General features: G+C 34.2%; 3 protein-coding genes across 4 annotated transcripts; 2 read left to right on the top strand and 1 right to left on the bottom strand.

Moving 5' to 3' along the window:
- The first annotated feature begins 454 nt into the window (after positions 1-454).
- Positions 455-6,909, top strand: LOC127813029 (thioredoxin-like protein HCF164, chloroplastic). Its single transcript, XM_052353708.1, has 5 exons — positions 455-526; positions 3,004-3,306; positions 4,679-4,897; positions 6,167-6,270; positions 6,422-6,909. Exons 1-5 carry the CDS (start codon positions 470-472, stop codon positions 6,702-6,704), a joined length of 966 nt encoding a protein of 321 aa, XP_052209668.1. The 5' UTR covers positions 455-469; the 3' UTR covers positions 6,705-6,909.
- A 221-nt stretch (positions 6,910-7,130) lies between these two features.
- Positions 7,131-11,130, top strand: LOC127813028 (uncharacterized). Of its 2 annotated transcripts, none has more exons than XM_052353706.1 (4): positions 7,131-7,436; positions 7,763-7,915; positions 8,886-8,957; positions 10,265-11,130. In XM_052353706.1, exons 1-4 carry the CDS (start codon positions 7,284-7,286, stop codon positions 10,934-10,936), a joined length of 1,050 nt encoding a protein of 349 aa, XP_052209666.1. In that variant the 5' UTR covers positions 7,131-7,283; the 3' UTR covers positions 10,937-11,130. The 2 variants fall into 2 exon arrangements, with proteins under 2 accessions (XP_052209666.1, XP_052209667.1); XM_052353707.1 differs by having other exon boundaries at positions 10,268-11,129.
- A 19-nt stretch (positions 11,131-11,149) lies between these two features.
- Positions 11,150-13,202, bottom strand: LOC127813030 (reticulon-like protein B1). Its single transcript, XM_052353709.1, has 5 exons — positions 12,925-13,202; positions 12,274-12,454; positions 12,051-12,192; positions 11,786-11,855; positions 11,150-11,685 (listed from the first exon to the last, which is right to left on the bottom strand). The coding sequence occupies exons 1-5, from the start codon at positions 13,136-13,138 to the stop codon at positions 11,519-11,521; spliced, it is 774 nt and encodes a 257-aa protein (XP_052209669.1). The 5' UTR covers positions 13,139-13,202; the 3' UTR covers positions 11,150-11,518.
- Between the last annotated feature and the right edge of the window lie 5,344 nt (positions 13,203-18,546).

The raw sequence follows: 18,546 nt of genomic DNA, 5'->3' as shown, positions 1-18,546 counted from the left end.
GTTTACCATTATCACCTCACAAAATGGTCGAGTCAAGTGGTGACAGTTGCTTTCCTACTCGGCAAGCCGGGGAAGAGTTGGGTCTTAACGGCAACTTGCTTAGCCAAAATCCTTTTCCCCTTCTCTTTTCCTGTGATTTTGCTTGAGGCTAACCACTTTTGGCTTGCAAGGAATAGATTCTTTAAGAGATAAGAGTACTAGTTGAGTTTGTAAAGCAGCATTAGCTAGACTCAACATCATTTTGTTCTCTCCCAACCGATTCTTCTTCTAATCTCCTGAAACACTTGGTGAATATATTCAGACTGAAGATGGGAATAATGCCATACATTTCTCTGCCAATGTTCACAGAGAAAAATCTGCATTTTCAGTTCGAGTCTATGCTATGTTTGTGCAATTCCTTTAAATGTTATGTAACCATCATTTTTGTTCTGTGTTGATGGATGTTTTTGCAGGCTGGACATGAAACTGCATGCCCTGCTGCTTAACTTTAGTCGAAACTTGTAGCCGACTACTTCACCTAATAGGAGTAAGCCTTGATATCTTGTTATTGTTATTGAACTCGTTGGTCAAAGGTATCGAGTTTAAGTCTTGTGAACAAATAAAATGCTCAGATTTAATGCATGTACTAAAGTAGATATACTTCCAAATCCAGGCTAATATAGATTTCTCCTTTTGATATATCTTGATAGGTTAATTTTCATTATTTACTAGCTCTTTATAATTGGTCTTATAAAATATATCATGACCGAGATGATCAAACTTCATAAAATTGCCTATTTAATAATTTGCGTGTGATTAAGTTTTTGACAAAAATTTCTGTTAAGATAAGACTCAATTCAAGGAATTGCCTATTAATTTTAAAAAATTATAAGGATTTCTCTCAAAATTTAGAAATTATATTAATTGGTATCCATATTGTTAAGTTTGAACTTTAAACTTTTATATTAGAAAGAAGAGTGAAATAATTATTTTATTTTATTTTTTAATGATATGAAAAATCACTTTAATTTCTCAACATAAAAGAAACTTTAGTTTTGTTTAATCTATTAAAAAAAAGGGAAAAACTCAATATGATACCCCTAAAGTTTAGAATAATTGTAAAAAATACCTGAACATTTGAAATATATAGAGAGTACTCTTAATAATTAATGTTAAGTTTCAACTTTTCTATATCATTAGTTAACCATGTTAAATTTTAAAAAATGACTAAAATATCATTATATTTAAACTCATTCTTTAGTATCTCTCTTCTCAAATTTCCTTATTTGTTTCTTTCTATCTTTGCCAAAGATGAGATGATCACTTCTTTTAGTGCAAACCAAATGCCACCAATAACAAAGTCAATGACCACCGTATTGCTTTTCACCACTACTATCATCACATAAGTGTTACCTGCTAGAGTCACACTACAAAAAAAAAAAAAGAATTATTTTTACTGACAAAATTTAAAAACAAAATGTATTTCTGTCTTTAACAGAGATTAGAGATGAAATAAATTTCATCTCTAACAAAGACAAATTTTGAGACTGATGAAAAAAAAAGTACCAAATTTGATTTGGAACAGATTGATTTAAAGGAGCAATTTTTTTATCTCTAAGTTAGCAATGAGTTTTTTTCAAATTATTCCGTCTTTGATTGTTTTTTTCATCAGAGGCAAAAAAAATTCAGTCTCTAATTTTAGAGACATGAAAATTTTCGTCTTTGATTTCAATGACCGAAAAAAATATCTCTAAAGGTTTTTTAGAATTAAAGATAGAATTATTTTTCGTCTCTAAAATTTTCTCTGATTCTAAAGATGGAAAAACTTCGTTTTGGAAATTTTTGGAATCAAAGATGGAATTTGTTTTCGTCCTATGATTTTTCTCTTATTTCAAATACACAATTTCGTTTCTATAGTTTTTTTTGAATTAGAAATGGAATTTTTTTTCCATCTTTGAATTTTACCCTAATTTAGAAATGAAAAAATCATGTCTTCAAAGGTTTTCTGGAATTAGAGATGGAATTTTATTCCGTCTTTGTATTTAGACAAAAAATTATTTTGTCTTTGGTTTTTATTTCAATCGGAATTTAATTAGAGACAAAAAATTATTGTCTCTAGTTTTTATTTTAATTAGAGATGAAATTTAATTAAAGACGAAAAATTTATATCTCTAATTTGAACAAAGACAAACATACTCTTTTTGCCGACCCCTATTCCTTTCTCTTTTACTTATGTCTCATTCTCTTCTTCTTCCCCAGCTAGCAATCAGTGCCCATCGGTTTGCCTTCTCTTCTTTTCGTCTGATAGTCCCTTATCTCTCTCCCACGACCATTGACCGATGGAGATTTCTTGCGCCAACGACTAACCTATGTTGTCTGATCCATTAGAGCCATCGCGTGCGACAACCAACAAAGCCATCTCGTGCAACCATCAATCTTTTTCGTGCGTGCGACGATCGACAAAGCCATCGCGTCTCTTGGCTTGGGCGATTGATTGTTGGCCTTTCCAGATAGTGACCTACTTCTCTTTTTTCTCGTCAGCAACCCATAGATAGAGCACATGTATCTCATGCCCACTTATTTGAGAGATAAGATGTATGATTATATTAAAATTGAAAGTTAAAGGAGGAACATAATAGGTTAATTTTGAAGTTAAAGCAGCCAAATGGCTATAAAGAAAAAATTGGAGTGGGCATGCCTTCCAATTAATGTTAAGAGTTATGCTAATTGTAGGCACTAAGTTGACGCACAACAAAGAAAGGACTAAAATACCCTCTGAAATGCCACTTAAACATTGTTGCTTCTCCTTCACTACTCTCTCTCTCTCTATGCTCATTCCGTCCAAGATTTCTTGAGTCATCAATTTTATTCATTCAACCTGATAAGAATTTGTATTTGCAGAGATATAATTTAATTTTCTTAAAAATATATAATATCCATTTTGCCTTATTAAAATTTTTGTCTACTTTTCTTCTGTTTGGCTCGTTTGTGAATGATAATATCGCCCTGTAACCCAATCTGTAGAAGTCTGCCTGTACAAATAGCATGACCCGTTTGGTAAATCCGTGGTTGGATTCTTTCACAAGATTGAGCAGCCACCAGCAGACGCCATTTGGCGCCTTCCAGAAGCCAGCAAAATCATCTAAAGCTCCGATGGCTCGGGTGGCTCCAACCCCCGTTGGCCTCCACAAGCTCCGGCCGTCGACCTTTCTGGGTCATCAATCTTTGAGCCTGATTAATCCCTCCATACGGTCCCAGATTAGAAGTCGCAGATGTCGGATTACTTGCTGCCAAACAAGCCCCAAGCCGACTGACGACTCCTCACCGGTATATTTCTCTTTCTCATCTCCTTTTTATCAGCAATAGATTTGGCCGAAATTCTATCATGTTTGTGATTCTTGTGTGTAGAGGTAACTGGGTTTTGTCTCAAATTACTCTGTTACCAATAATTATGGATTTATTTTAGCTTTCTGTTTTCAGTATGGGAGTCTTGAGTCTCAGTGGAACAATATTCACTGGTAGATGTTTTTGTGAACGGTGGAATATGTTAGGTTTTGTGCATCATCATCATTAACTGTATCTATCATAACCAAGTTAGGTTGTAGCACATCATTCATAATATCAATTGATTGTCATATTGACAAAACAAATTCATGCAAAAGAATAATTTGACAAAATTTTATGCGGGATGTGCTTCTTGACGAATTGTTGCAAGAAAATAATGAGATAAAGTTTCAACACCACCTTTATATAGAAAAGTTTAATGAGATGTGGTGAATGAAGATAATTAATATTGTCACCTTCCGTCACATAGTTGATATTGTGAAACCAACATATACAATATGGAAACACAACTCATATTAGGTTTTTGTGCAAGTAACTAAAATTAGAAATCATTGGAAATGTTTCTCTATATTCTTAGCGGTTTATTATTGGTCTTATAAAATATATGATCATGAATAGAGATGGTTGGAGGTCTAGGATTTGTGCAACCGAACTCAGCTAGTGGGATTATTTCTTGTGATTATTGTTGTTGTAGCGGTTTATTATTGGCGCCGCCCCTTCTGCAAATAATTGAGATTATGGTCTACATTTCCTTTGATTTGTTTCTTGTAGAATTTTGTGAATCCTATTAGGATATACTTTGATGACAAATAAAGCAGCCTGGCTGCTGAATATGACCAAACTCTGGTATCATATATTTTTAACTCATGGCATGCTCTTACTGTACAATTATTTATTTATCAGTCAATCAGCCCCTGAAAGAAGTATGTTCTTACCTCAGTTTTATTTCCATTCACTGAATCACTAACCCTTATCTTCCAGACACGTAGGATCTCATTTGTGTAGTTCATGCAGAGCTTAAAAAATTGCACAGTTGTGTAAAACCATAGATAAAATCATGTGCTCCCTTGATACAAGTGCAAAATTCTCTAACTAGTGTGGGTTTTTTTTTCTTTTTCTTTTTCTTTTTTTTCTTTTGCACTGCTAGTATGGGTTTTCTGTTTTAATCAACCATTCCAATAAGTGCGATTGCTGCATAAATTATACGAGGTTTGGGCTGCCTCTTGACCTAGAAATGGATTAGAACTTCATGCTGTGGTTGTGTGACGTTTGTTAGTGTTATGCTTATTATGCTCCTTCCAGGTACTTTATGCAGTTGCACGTTTTAATGCCAGATAATTTGTATCTAGTACAGGAAAAGCCACTGGAGGAGCCTGGTTCAGCCAATGACGACACAAGCCAAGATGCAGGTGTTTCCGCTAATGCTAGTTTTCCTGAATATCCAACCAAAAATGTAAACAGGCAGATCGCTGTTGTTTCTGCCCTTGCAGCCTTGGGACTTTTCTTCTCATCACGACTAGATTTAGGTGTTTCTTTGAAGGATCTCTCTGCTGCGGCATTACCATATGAGGAGGTATTCTTTTTGTTGACCTATTGCTCAAATTTATTGTACTGGTATACTCATGGTAGGTGCGTTGTCTGAACATGATTGAGGGGTGGAATGAAAAGTTCTTGATATTCTTTAACTTACCTATCTTATACTTAATTACACAATGGCAATTGTTTTTTGGAAGTCAATATGAAAATAGTCATTACATTTATATTTAGTCTCCCTTTCTTTTGATGTAAAATATTTTACAGAAAAAGAATTATTCGTGTGAAAAATTATATGCAAAAAATTCATTTTCATCGACACTTGCTTGCTCCCTTTGCTTGGACGACAATCACAAGCCTTTGTTTGGAAGAAGGGAAGAAACTGCACATACGGATGTTGTTTTCTTAATGCTTGGAAAACTAAACCCCATCATCAAGGAGAGCCTAGTTGTTCTGCATTTGAACCAGAGGCCACGTAGACCATGAAACCTGGTTTCTAATCAATCATATTACCAGATACTTTAGAGGAGCCAAAAATATGATACATTTTTTGAGCTATAGAGCCATGATCAATCACCCCGCATTTCATTCTCCTTGACTTCTATTGGCAAAGTTTTGGCCATTTGTGGCTTTGATAGGCAGCAGTTCCAAGTGTTTCAGTGGATTTATGCACCCTTGACACAAGGCGGCAGAAATACGGTGAGAATGCTGGTCAGCTTTGCAAGAGATAGAAGATTGTGGATATCTCATATCCTTCAACTTCAGATTAATTTGTTGCAAGGCACTTGCTGATTAACTTCAGATTGACTTCAGATTAATATTGTGGATATCTCATATCTAGTGTGTTTGGGATTATCAAAAATCCAATTCTCATAGGGTAGGGTTTCAGATCTTTGGTCTCAAGATCACAAATGATTAACCAACTTTGGAGTTTGTAAAATGGGAAAACGTTGAACCAATGGAGCCTTAGTGTTGGATTTGGAATGTCTCCGATTCTGTTATCACTCTAGGACAAATTCTTGCATTCATGTTGAAAGTAGATGGTCATTATCTAATTTTTTCACGGGTTGACAGAGCACAACAGATGCAGGTTGCAGAATCATTTCTTTCTTCTCTTTTATTTATAGATTTGTCAATATTAAACATAAAAGGCCTCTGTTTTTCAGCTTTTGCCTTTCCCCCCCTCCATTAGAAAACGAAAACAGAAACTTAACTCACCCTGGCACATCCTATCTCTTTTGACTAGGTGTTCATGCACTGTCTTTTATGTTGTATCGATGTGATATTGCTAACTGCTTAGGCTGTTTAGGCTCTGTCAAACGGGAAGCCCACTGTTGTGGAATTCTATGCAGATTGGTGCGAAGTATGTCGAGAATTAGCCCCAGACTTATACAAAGTCGAGCAGCAGTACAAGTAATGTTCTTCCAGTTCATTTCTCTACTTTCTTTTATCTTGACAGATTGAAACATAAAACATGTTATGCACTTCTTGTGGGCAAATTTAACCACTGCCTGGAGAGAAAAATGAACATGATAGTTGGTTGTTCATTGTTGCATAATTCCAGGGACCGTGTGAACTTTGTGATGCTGAATGTTGACAACACCAAGTGGGAACAAGAGCTCGACGAATTCGGCGTTGAAGGTATCCCCCATTTCGCATTCTTGGACAAGTTTGGGAACGAGGAGGGAAACATTGTGGGTAGATTCCCGAGACAGTACTTTCTGGAGAACGTCAACGCGCTTGCACGGGGCGAAGCATCGGTACCTCATTCCCAAGTCGTGGGACAGTATTCGAAGGCGGAGTCTCGGAAGGTGCACCAGGTTGTTGATCCAAGAAGTCATGGATAGACAACCAATGCATTCCTGTGATGCACACACAATGTAGTTTATGTACCTTCTCAGGGTTCATACCTTTGTGTTTAGGTCCAAAAGTAGGCATCTTGACAATGAAAATTGTAGGATTGTGTTGTGTATTATTCACTTGTCAAACTTCATAATCACCATTGCCTTGTTAGAGATTTATGTTTGAGGTAGTGAAAAGTTCATTTGTCTATGGATTGAAAGTTGCATGGACTTTTGTTGCTTGGGGATACAGAATCGACCCCTAATTTGCACAAGCAAAAAGTCGTCAAAGGGGGAAAGAGTGTCGAATGGAATGGTCAATCTATTAGGTAAGAGAAGACTTTTTGTTCTTTTCTTGTTCAAATTTGAGTACGAAAAATTTACTGTCTTTTTTTTTTGGGGGGGGGGGGGGGGGGGGGTATTGTCACGAGACTTAATCTTAGTTAGTCTTTCAAATTTAAATGTTGAATATATATATATATATATATATCGTTCTTGGCACAATGTTTGGTTCCAACACTGAGTGAAATCCATGAAAATTAGGATTCGAATCGCAAATTCAGAAGAGGAATCTAGTTGAACCCCATGTTGACCTCTTGCTCTGTTTGTCTCATTCATGCCCCGACCCTTCTTCCCTCTTTCTCTCGAATTAGGGTTCCGAAGAATCCTGCCTATGTTTCTTTCCCGCTCAATCCTACCTTCCTTGCCTCCCATTCTCTCCCGGACTCCCCAAACAAAGTAAGAAATCACAAAGCTTAAATTAATCATTTATATGTGCTGAACTATCTGTCATGTTGGTTCGGAATTTAGCAACTTCGTTTTGCTTAATCTATTAGTTTATTGGCACCCCCTGAATTTTCACATATATGGAAGAGCCTTACATGAGTTGCTGAGTTCCTCAAGAAATTCTTTCTTATGGGTATTGTAGATTGATGCGAGATCTATTGGTGAAATGGTTGAATTTGTTTTGCTTAAGCCCATTACCTCTTAAGAAGTACGTAACTCTTCAGATATGCAAATGCGTAATCCGTCTAGGTTCTAAATTTATTCGGTTGTAATTGCAGAAATGGAAAAAGTCGTGTTTTAGAAATGAAGAATTTTCTTCTGGGGACCTGAAACCTGAGTTTACTGAAGATCGTACCAATGAAGATTTATTGAAGCCTAAATTGGACGAACCAAGAGGTAGAACAATAGATTGGGCTTCAAGACTCCAGGAGGTAATTAAATTTATAGTTCTTCGACTGGTTGAAGCTGAGAAGAAAACACCATTAGGTGTCTGTGATTTGATGGGTATTATGCACCCATCTTTTATGGTATCAACACCATGACATAAACTGTGCACTTTCTTTAATGGTTCTAAATGCCTCCATCTACTGTCATGGGACTAACTTCTGATTATGAGATTCCCCTGACTGATATTGTTAACCAGCAAGTCCTATTGACTATTGTGATAGCCCCAAATCTTATCTGACTGCTTTTCTGCATGCATTGTTTGAATTTCTGTTGGTCTTAAAGTAGGAATTTTGATATAGCTGACTTGAAAGCAATATCTTAAAAGCACTAGCATTTATGCTCAGCGAGTTATTCACAAGAGCAATTTATTCAGTTAGCTTGCATAAAGCAGAATAAGTTAATTATACTTTGTAGGAAAACTGAACAATGATCCCACAATCATGGGACCATTTGTCAGTCAATTGTGCTGCAATTTCCTTTTCTATTTTCAGCTTCCTTTCTTCTTGACTTTCCTTATTCTGTGAAGATTTAGTGTCCGAAGATAGGAGAATAGGTGATGGCAATTTGTATATAAGAGATTGTAAGTTGATTAGGAAGATTGAGAAGAAATAATTTATTTTTCCTCCTCTTCTCTGGTTTTATACTTGTATGGCTGACTTAAAGCAATAAAGAAGGCATGCCTTGGGGGCCATACGAGATGAGTTAAATAAAGGGAATTTGATATTCTCGGCCCATTTATTTACATGCAAAAAATAGTTATGCTCCCCTGATAGAAGGCCAGGTCAGGTTTTGTGTCATTGAGATTTCCTAGAAACAAAAATGTTCTGTTTGGGACTAATTATAAATATATATACTTCGAGTCAATGTTGATATTATGCTCAAGTATTTGAAACAAATAAGGTGAAATGCTAGTGTTTGACCTGCTAATCTCGAACATTCTTTGCGTTGTTTCAGACTGCAGATTCGGTACTTAGAGCAATTGGGAGACCATGGACTGTGCCTTGGACGGCTGAGACTATATTGGAGGTAAATGCCTTTTCTTGTTAAAAATCTCTCCCTGAGATACTTGAGGAAGAAATTGTTCTGTTACTTAATATCAAGCTATGAAGGATGGAAACTTCTTGTAAGGTGCCGCCATGTTTGCTCACTACTCTTGGCAACAGATACTTCCAAATATGTCGCGCTCTCATCAAAATGGGACCTCCCATTTTTCAATATTTTGCAAAACTGGATTCTGGATATTTGTTGGACCCTTCAAAAAGAATAAAGTTGGAAATCAGTAAGGATAACCATGAGATAGATTTATATCTATTAGTCCTTACTCGTCTATATACATATATATATATATAAATTTCAGAACTTTGTAGCACAAAATATTCAACTTTTTTTATGGATAAATCTTTAAAAAATTATTTATTTTGCAAAAATGAAGAAAAAATTATTATTTGCATGTACTATATATAAATATATGCATCTGCTGAAGAGTCGATCCCTCGTCTTGTCCTATCTTTCCCCAAAATCGCCCTGATGCCTTGTCCTTATTGTATTGTATTTGTGTCCCATGTCCATATTCAGCATTCTTAACTATCAAGAAATAGCAACTAGAAATGAAATTAGATTTCATGAGAAATAGGAGATGTAACAGGAAAGTCTTTTATGCACTGCTGTTGATATGCCATTTTCGTCTACTTCCTGAAACATCATGGATCCCCAAGTCAAACCATAGAAATGTGATGGTGGCCATATATATATATATAAATATATTGTTTTGATGGAACATGGTAGCCATATTAGTAGGAGGGGACGTGTTAAGTTACTTTTTTCCTATCAGGTTTATCAAGAATCATTTATTCCTTTGAATCACAAGCATCAGATATTCTGGCTCCCAGTTTGAGTGTATCTTCCAGTTCTTTCTTGTACTTATTGCACTTCTAACTTGATCAATAATTCTTTATCAATAGTTCGTTGATTGCTTCAGCATTATTTCGGCCCACTGAAAGCTACTTTCAGTTTGCCAGGGGAACTTGTAGTTTTGTCCTATCATTTACCTGGAGTACTTTTATGACTTGATAGCAGTAACACTGTTGAATACCCTATATCGATTCAATTTTTCTTTCTTAAGATCTAGAAACTAGGTGCTTGAGAATACAATCAGATTTTATTTGGTAAATTATCGGACAGCTTAAGATTTATATGACAGAATAACCTGATTGCTAATACTACTTGCTTATTTATACAAGTTTTGAACTATTGAAGCAAGATTGCTTTAAGAGACGTTGGGACTGCTATAAATCAATAGAAAGTGACAATGATGAAACTGTTGTGGTGAGAAGCAGGTAACTCTCCTCTGGATCGCCTCATTTTGGTTTGTGGGTTCATGGGTGATTCCCTTTGGAGCTCAAGTAGCAGGTTTCAGCAAGGACTCTCTGACATATAGAGGGCAGGCTTTGTACAGCCTACTGACAGATGTAACCGAAGGCCTTGCAGGCGTCGCGATCCTTAATAGCTCTCTGTCTCGTTTTCGCCCCCTTCCATCTGATTTCTTTAGGTTTAGCCTAAGGGGGAACTGGCTATTTGATGTTGCCTTTGGGTGCCTCATGTTCCCCGTTGTCAACTGGCTTTCAGAGTTTAACCTCGAGTTATCGCCTCTTTTGCCTTCTGGTCCAGTTGCTCTCTCGAACGTCGAGGAGTCGATTCTAGCACGGGACCCAGTTGCCATGGCGCTGTATATGCTTGTGGTCTCAGTATGCGCTCCGGCGTGGGAGGAGATCCTGTTCCGGGGCTTTCTTCTCCCATCCTTGACCAAGTACATGCCAGTATGGTGTTCAATCCTTGTGAGTTCAGTTGCTTTTGCACTAGCCCATTTCAGCATACAGAGAATGCTGCCTCTTATTTTCCTCGGAGTGGTGATGGGTATAATTTTTGCACGTTCAAGGAATCTCTTGCCAACCATGCTCCTGCATAGCCTTTGGAATGGCTTTGTTTTCTTAGATTTGATGAAATAGAATTGTTCTTTCAGCTTCGTGTAAAAGGGTGAGAGGTATACAAATTGAGAGTTGAAATGGTCTCTCTTTTGTTGGCATTATCATGCTTAGGCAAGTTAACACCATTTTCAGTCTGGCTCTGGATGTGCCATGGCCTAATTGAAAACATCAGGCAATGAGCAAAATATAGTCAATATACCCAACCACATTCTGGGCACAGTCAGTGGATCAAAATTTCAACCAAAGCAACTCTTGTAAATGGTTAACTATTAATAAACATTAAGCACCTTCAGGTGAGAATCATCAGATCTGTTATGTGCAAAGAAACTGCACCATCTAAAACATGAAAAGAGACCAAACACTATTAAACCCCGAAGTGTAAGGAACCAGTTTTTTGACAAGCAACGCAACATAAACTAAGTCACCTGACCACTCAAAGCAGAAACCCAGACACTCCTACCCATTGCCCTAGGGAATGGGATCTGATCCAGATTGTGAACTCTAATCCTTAATTGAGCATTAAAACACAGGGCCATAGCCAACGATGGTTAAAAATTCACATAATCTTGACAAGGTACGTCTTCTGCTCAGCCACCGGACTGCTTAATTCTTCTTTGCTTTCATGGGTCCTCTTGGGATCTTACTCAAAACCTTGGCATCAAAGACCGCATATTGCTTCTTGATCTCGATCATTACTTTCTCTGCAAAAGCATCCACCTGATCCTCATACTTCTCATACAGCACAGGCACCGTGTGAAGCAAGACAATTGCTGCCGCAAGAATCATACAATTCAATGTCAAATAAACAACTGGGTAAAGATCTTAAGACTAACGAATGCAACAGAGAAGACAATACGGTCCTATATTTACCTATGTAAAACAAAGTCAAGGAGTCGCAACAGCTTCCCACAACTGACAAGATCCACAAGAGAGCAATCACCTAATGAACAACAGACCATAACCAGAAAATGGTCAGCCGCAGTGTATATACAGGAAAATTGTGCTGCTATTTCTTCCCTAGGTATATAGATCATTTTGAAGATACTAATCAAATGGACTTCGGATCCATAGTTCTAAAAGCTACTGACAAATGAAAGCACTCTACTCCATCAAAGAAGGAAAGGAATTAACATACAGAAAGGAACGTCTTGAGATCTCTTCCTAAAGCAATGTCCCTTAGAACCTTAAAAGCCCGGTTGATTTCAAGCCTAAGGGCAGAGGCAAACTGCAGAACTGGTTCCTCTGGAATATGCACTTCTGGAATTCGGGGTGGAGACCTGCAAACGAATGAAACCAAGTTGAAATTCAAGCTGAGATACATAAGTGCAGATCGTTTGTGACAAACATGAATATCTTACTTGTTGACGAAGGTGCTAGCATTGGACCACAAGAACGATACAACCAGAGTGATAATCAAGCCATGGCAAACTAAAGTTAATAGATGGTATTCAAGCAACTCAAACAGAACCCATATCGCTGTGGCCCCACTTAGGAATCCAGCAGATATCTTCTTGTTCCTCCATAGAAACACATCAGCAGCTGCAACCACAAGCCAAGATGGATAATTGTAAAGTTTAAATTCCAGTAAATTACTGCAATTATTCTTTTATGAATTTCTTAAAATCATCAAGAAGTCTCAGCTTATATATATATATATGTAACTTTCATGAAGCAAAATCTTAACCTTTTGCGCCGTCAACAGCACAAATATTCCAAGAATCCTAAAAGAAATACTATCCAGTCCATTCTTAACTCCCAAACAACTAATCAATTCAAAGCCCCGACTAGATCTACCTCCATCCATGTAAAACCAACATAAATACGGACATATACTCATCCTTTACCGCCACAAGACCACAAGTCAAGTCTAATTCAGCGATCCTAGATCAAAAACAACAAAGCCATATAAATTAACAACACACAGTAGAAGATCCTCCGATTCGCAACATATAACCAAAACGAAACGAATAAAAATAACTCAAAATGAAGGTGAACGATGGAGAACACACGTTTGCCACCGCCGAGGACCTTGTGAACGGGCTTCTCCCTGCCGAAGAGCCGGTAAACCTTCTCCTTGAGCGACGACGACGACTGCGGCTGCGACGGCACAGAAGCCGGTTTCTTGTCGTCATCGGAGTCCGATGACGACGACGACGCGTCGTGGCGCTTCTCGCTTATCTTCTCCACGATCGGCTCCACCTTCGATTCCTCGTGATCCGCCATCTCTCTCTCTTTCTCTCTCTCTCTCTATAAACCCTCTGTGACTGATAAATAATACAGCTTCAAACCCTCGCTTTCTCCATCACTCCATAAATATATCGAAGCTTCTTTAGCAATCTGATTGATGATTCAATCTGGGCCGTTTATGTGAACAGTGCCGATGGTATTGTGCGCCGTGTCCATTGATGTCTCCGAGGCTAAACGGCGAACGTTAGCTTGACGTCGCCGTCCGCACGTGGCGCGATACGGTGTAGGGGATAGTAACGGAGTTGGGCGCAATATGAGGGAACACGTGGAGTGGGTGTGGACCAGCACGTCCGTTTGGGGGTTTCGTTTACTCATGGCTATGGTGTGGCGACCCTTCGCTCCTAAGAAATATATTGGACATTTCAGGGCTGGACCGCCATCATAACATATTAATTAAAATTTTATAATATTTACGGCGCGACTTTTTACGTGATATGAAAAATATAATATATATATTGTCTGTGAGAGAGTGTTTTTTTTTTTAATTTTTAATTTTTGAGATACCATAAAATAGAAGACGATCAAGGTCGCGAGGTGTCTTTAAGGCAAGACTTCTAATGCTTAAATCAATCTCGTGAAAAACTATATAAGTTCAATAGAAATATAGTTTGGATAGCATTATACTCATATCTTGATCAAATAAATTTTTTGGGATCATCTATTTTGAATTTTTAAATAAAGACATTAAATGTAAATTGACGAATTCTTGAATTCCAGAGAGACCCTTGTGAGAGTCTCTTGAGACTACTTGTGAATGACATTTGGGAGAGTTTCTCGAGAATCATTCATTCATAAAAGTCTCTTAGGCTTTTTTCTCTTGAACTTATTTCGACCTTAGCCTCATTTTCATAGATGCAAGAATATGATCAAAAAAGTTGCTCTCAGGGCATAGATCAAGCAATCAGACAAGTAATATATCGGTGTCAATTCAATAGGTCAATGAGTTCGATCTTCATCTTGTGCAGCGAGGTAAAACCCCACACTTGCAATTTACCTCTCCTAACATAATTAAGGGCACGAGTACCAGTGGCCAAACAAGTACAATCATCTCAAGAATATGATCGAAAAAGTGTATCTTATATGATAAAATGTATTTTATAGTTATTATGTATAATTTTTTCATGTATATATAATATATTTTTCATACTATACAATGCTCCTTTCTTGTTATACGTCACATTTTTATATAAACTACGGGGTGAGGATAAACTCTGTCGATGTTATTATATCGTGTTGCATTATGGTTATCGTGTTTTTATTATTTTATATTTTAAAAATAGTATTTTGTAATTAAAAGTGATATTAAATTTATCAAGGTGAAAGCTTTTAGAAAAGCATCATTTATATACCTATTGTTCACGTTCACGTGATAATCGAACCATTTAACTCAGTGTGAGTTAATTAAGACATTATTTAATTAATAGTAATTATAAAATTAGTTAATTTAAAAGTTATAGGATTAAATTTAAAGGCTATTTAAAGGCACGAGAAATTCATTCAGACTAAACCACATTTCTTACTATTAACAATTGAATCATGCTAAATATACATCATTTTTGTACATCTTGAGCTACACAAAGAGGTGTTATGACCAAAATATCCCTTGTCTCCATGCGCCTCGCGCGCCGTTATGCGTCTCATAAATAATATTTTTGTCATTAATACACATTTATGTAGTCTAAGGTATACCAATAACATTATTCTTAACAATTACCCTCCTTAGATTTAGAAGCTAGGTGAGCAATCTAGTTGGTACAAATTACAAATAATAAGACATTTGCAATTTACCATCTTCCTGATCATTTTGTTCTTCACTCGGGCAATTAATATTACTACTGACTCGTTGTCCCTGTCGATCGATGCTATTGAGATGTGATTTTTTTTTTATATAAAACTAGTGTTCACCCGAGCTATACACGAGATGTGTAATTATAATAAATTTAAAAATTAAATTTTAATTAATATTAAAAATTTTATATATTAGTTTTGAAAATGTAATATCTTAAATCTTAATTAGTATTAAAAAACTATTGTATTAAATTAAAAGTACTAATTGATTAATTATTAAGATAAAATTATTTATTATATTATATATTTATTTATAAATTATAAATATAAATATAAATATAAATTAAAACTTCTAAATGTGAGGAAACATGATTTTTTTAATGCTAATTAAAAATTCATTTGAAATTTTTAATTTTTAATTTCTAATCTTAAAATTTAATTTTTGCAGTGATAACAAAATTTTGAAAATATGAATTTTAACTTATTTTTCTTTTACTATATATTAATTTTCTTACATAGTCTTGCAAATGTAATTTGTTAAATCTTAATTAACATTGAAAAATTTATACATTAATATTTATTTGTTAATAATTGAAGAATTAATCAAAAATAATATTATAAATATTTTTTATTAATATTATTTAAAAAATATTTATTTTTAATTCATTGAGAAATTATATATCTATACATGACTTAATTAATAATTTAAATTATCTATTCAAAATTTCTATTAATAATATTTATTTAATTGATAATAAAAAGTTCTAAAATACTTTATAGGAGGTCCAATTATTTTGGAATAATAAGTATTAAATGTAAATTATTTTTATTTTATAGGAATGAACAATTTTTTATGACTTAATTAATAGTTTAAGTTTCTGTTCATATTCTTTAGAAATAATATTTATTTTTGATTGATTGAGGGATTAATCAAAAATAATATTATAAATATTTTTAATTAATAATATTGATAAAAATAATACTTATTTTTAATTAATTGAGGAATTAATTGATGAGAAGATTAATTGAGTTTAAAATTAAATTATAAATAAATATTATAAATAGTATTCAAAATCCATGCTTAATTTTTTAATTTAATTATTATCTTTAATTTATTAGAGAACACAAGCATTTAATTACTGCTACTTTTAGTAATTAATGCAAGTTTTGAATTTTTTTTTTCTTACAAATTATCCTACTTTTATTTATATTAAGATATTACTTTATTATAAAGGGAATCAAATTTATGTCAGAATTTTTGGTAGAAAAAAATGACATAAATGATGGGTTAGGTGATTTGTGGAGGTTGAGGCTGTGGTGGGCTGAATTTGGTAAGCCGAATTTCACTGGGCCAAAGCCCATTCTCATTTTAAAAATTTCTTCTTAGGAAGATTAATTGTAGTTAGATTTATTATGTTGAAAAATTCTTGAGAGTTAGATATGTTGATAGATAAGCTTACAGAATGGAGGCAGAAAGACTAAAATGCTCTCGTCCACATTGCATTGCACTTTTTCTAATGCAATGTGGGTGAGGGCATTTTAATCTTTTAACCTCCATTTTATAAGTTTGTCTGTCAACTTGTCTGACCCTATAAAATGACTCTATTATGTTACTCGTGTCAGGCAAAATGTAAGAAATGGGGTCCACGCCCTTCTATAATTTTTTTATCCACGTCGAAGTTTATGTCATATGTCCTACATTAAGAGGTAACACGTGGCCTATTAGTTCCTTTGCTACTCGGTGAAGTGTTCCAAGTTCAAGATATTCTATCCTTAAGTTTACAAATTTTGGGCATGAACATACCAAAAATCTCACTTAATATTGAGAGATCAACCTATAAAAATAATAAAGTCTTTAAATAAACATATTTGACATTTGTCTTCAAAAACTATTATTATTCACTTTAACTCCTCAAGTTAACTTAATGGTCAAAAACTATATGAAGATGAAGCCTCACCTTTGTAGAAATTCGAACACTTAATATACTTGATATTCAATGAAATGAGTCTTAACTAAACCAAATTGTCTAAGCATATGAGAATGTAACAATTTTTTGACGTAATTTTAAATATATTTTATGTATAATCATGCAACCATCACTCATATTACATAAATATATTTTATGTATAATCAAGATAAACATGAAGTTTATGTATGTATTATGGTTTTGGAAATGTAGGCTGCGTTCTCTTTGTTGTTTTCAAGTCATTTTTAGTTTTCAATTTTCTAAAATAATAAAAACACGTTCTTTTTATTGTTTTTAAAAATGTATTTTTGAAAATAAAAAAAAATATAAAGAAAACTCAAAACAACAAAAAGTTGTTTTGAGTGTTTTCATCCAAAACAAACTCAAAACTCAAAATACATTTATTTATTTATATTTTATTATTATAATGAAAAAAATATTACAAAATTCATTAACTTTAAAATATAGATATTTTGTTAATAATTTATAAACATTAAATACTTTTAATTTATTGAATAATCAAATTTATTGAATAAAATATTATTAAAAAATTATTTTCAAAATTTCAAAGAGAACACGTTTTCTAATTTTCTATTTTGAGAAATAGTTTTTCAAAATGACAAAGAAAACGTATTTTTAATTTTCTAAAAACAGACTACCAAAACAAAAAACTGAAAATGAATTCAAAATTCAAAACTAAAAATTGAAAAGTAAAGAGAATGCAGCCGTAATTTTTGAATTAGCTATATAATTAATATATTGCCCCACTTTGTAGGGTAAATTGTGTTTTTAAATTAATTTAGATTGATTATTTAATAGGAAAAAGGGCATCTTAAATGTAGAAAATACGCACAAAATAAGTCTAATAATTAATAATTAGGTGGAAGGTAGAGCGACTCAAATTTGAAATAATAAGCAAACAAACAAAGCGGACACACAAAGAGAGTTGTGAGGAAAATTGCAACATGTAATTCACATGAAATCTATTAAAAAACCTTAATGGAATCTTAAAGAAAATTAATTTGTTGAAACGCAGTGAGTAAAACTACTACATCTCAAGCACATGAAATTTAGAGATAAAAAAAAAACACTAACCTCTCTAGATAAGACACATCTAAAGCTATGATCAGCTCAAATAGTAGGAGATGCAGTAGATATGGGAGAAATAATTTGACAGAGTCAACATGAGAAAATAAGTGGATCGAGTCAAAGTGTTCTTGAATTAATTTAAAAAGTAATTAAGTGCGTTTGATAGACATGAAAAATGAAGGTAAAATTTATTTTTCATCTAAATTGCAGGAAATTCTATCAAACAGGTTTTCAATTCTATGAAATTCGAATTCCATTTTAGTTTAAAAAGTGAATATTTTCTTTGAAATCAAGGAATTGGAATTCCTAGGGGTTGGGGTGAGAATTGAAATTCCACTCTCATTTTTCAACTCTATCAAACGCACCCTTATAGTTACATTTTCTTTAGGGATTGGATAAAAATTTGCTCTATTTTTATCCCCTTTTTTATCTTCTAGATTAGGCGGGATTAATAGCCTATTTAAAGGCTCTAAAGGGAGAGATTTTTTCAAATTAAATCTCATTGTTTATTATTAGCAATTACGTTACAAATTACAAATC

The sequence above is a fragment of the Diospyros lotus genome, chromosome 11 (genome assembly GCF_014633365.1).
Source record: "Diospyros lotus cultivar Yz01 chromosome 11, ASM1463336v1, whole genome shotgun sequence".
Lineage (NCBI taxonomy): Eukaryota > Viridiplantae > Streptophyta > Magnoliopsida > Ericales > Ebenaceae > Diospyros > Diospyros lotus.
This window is presented reverse-complemented; position numbering and strand designations above follow the sequence as displayed.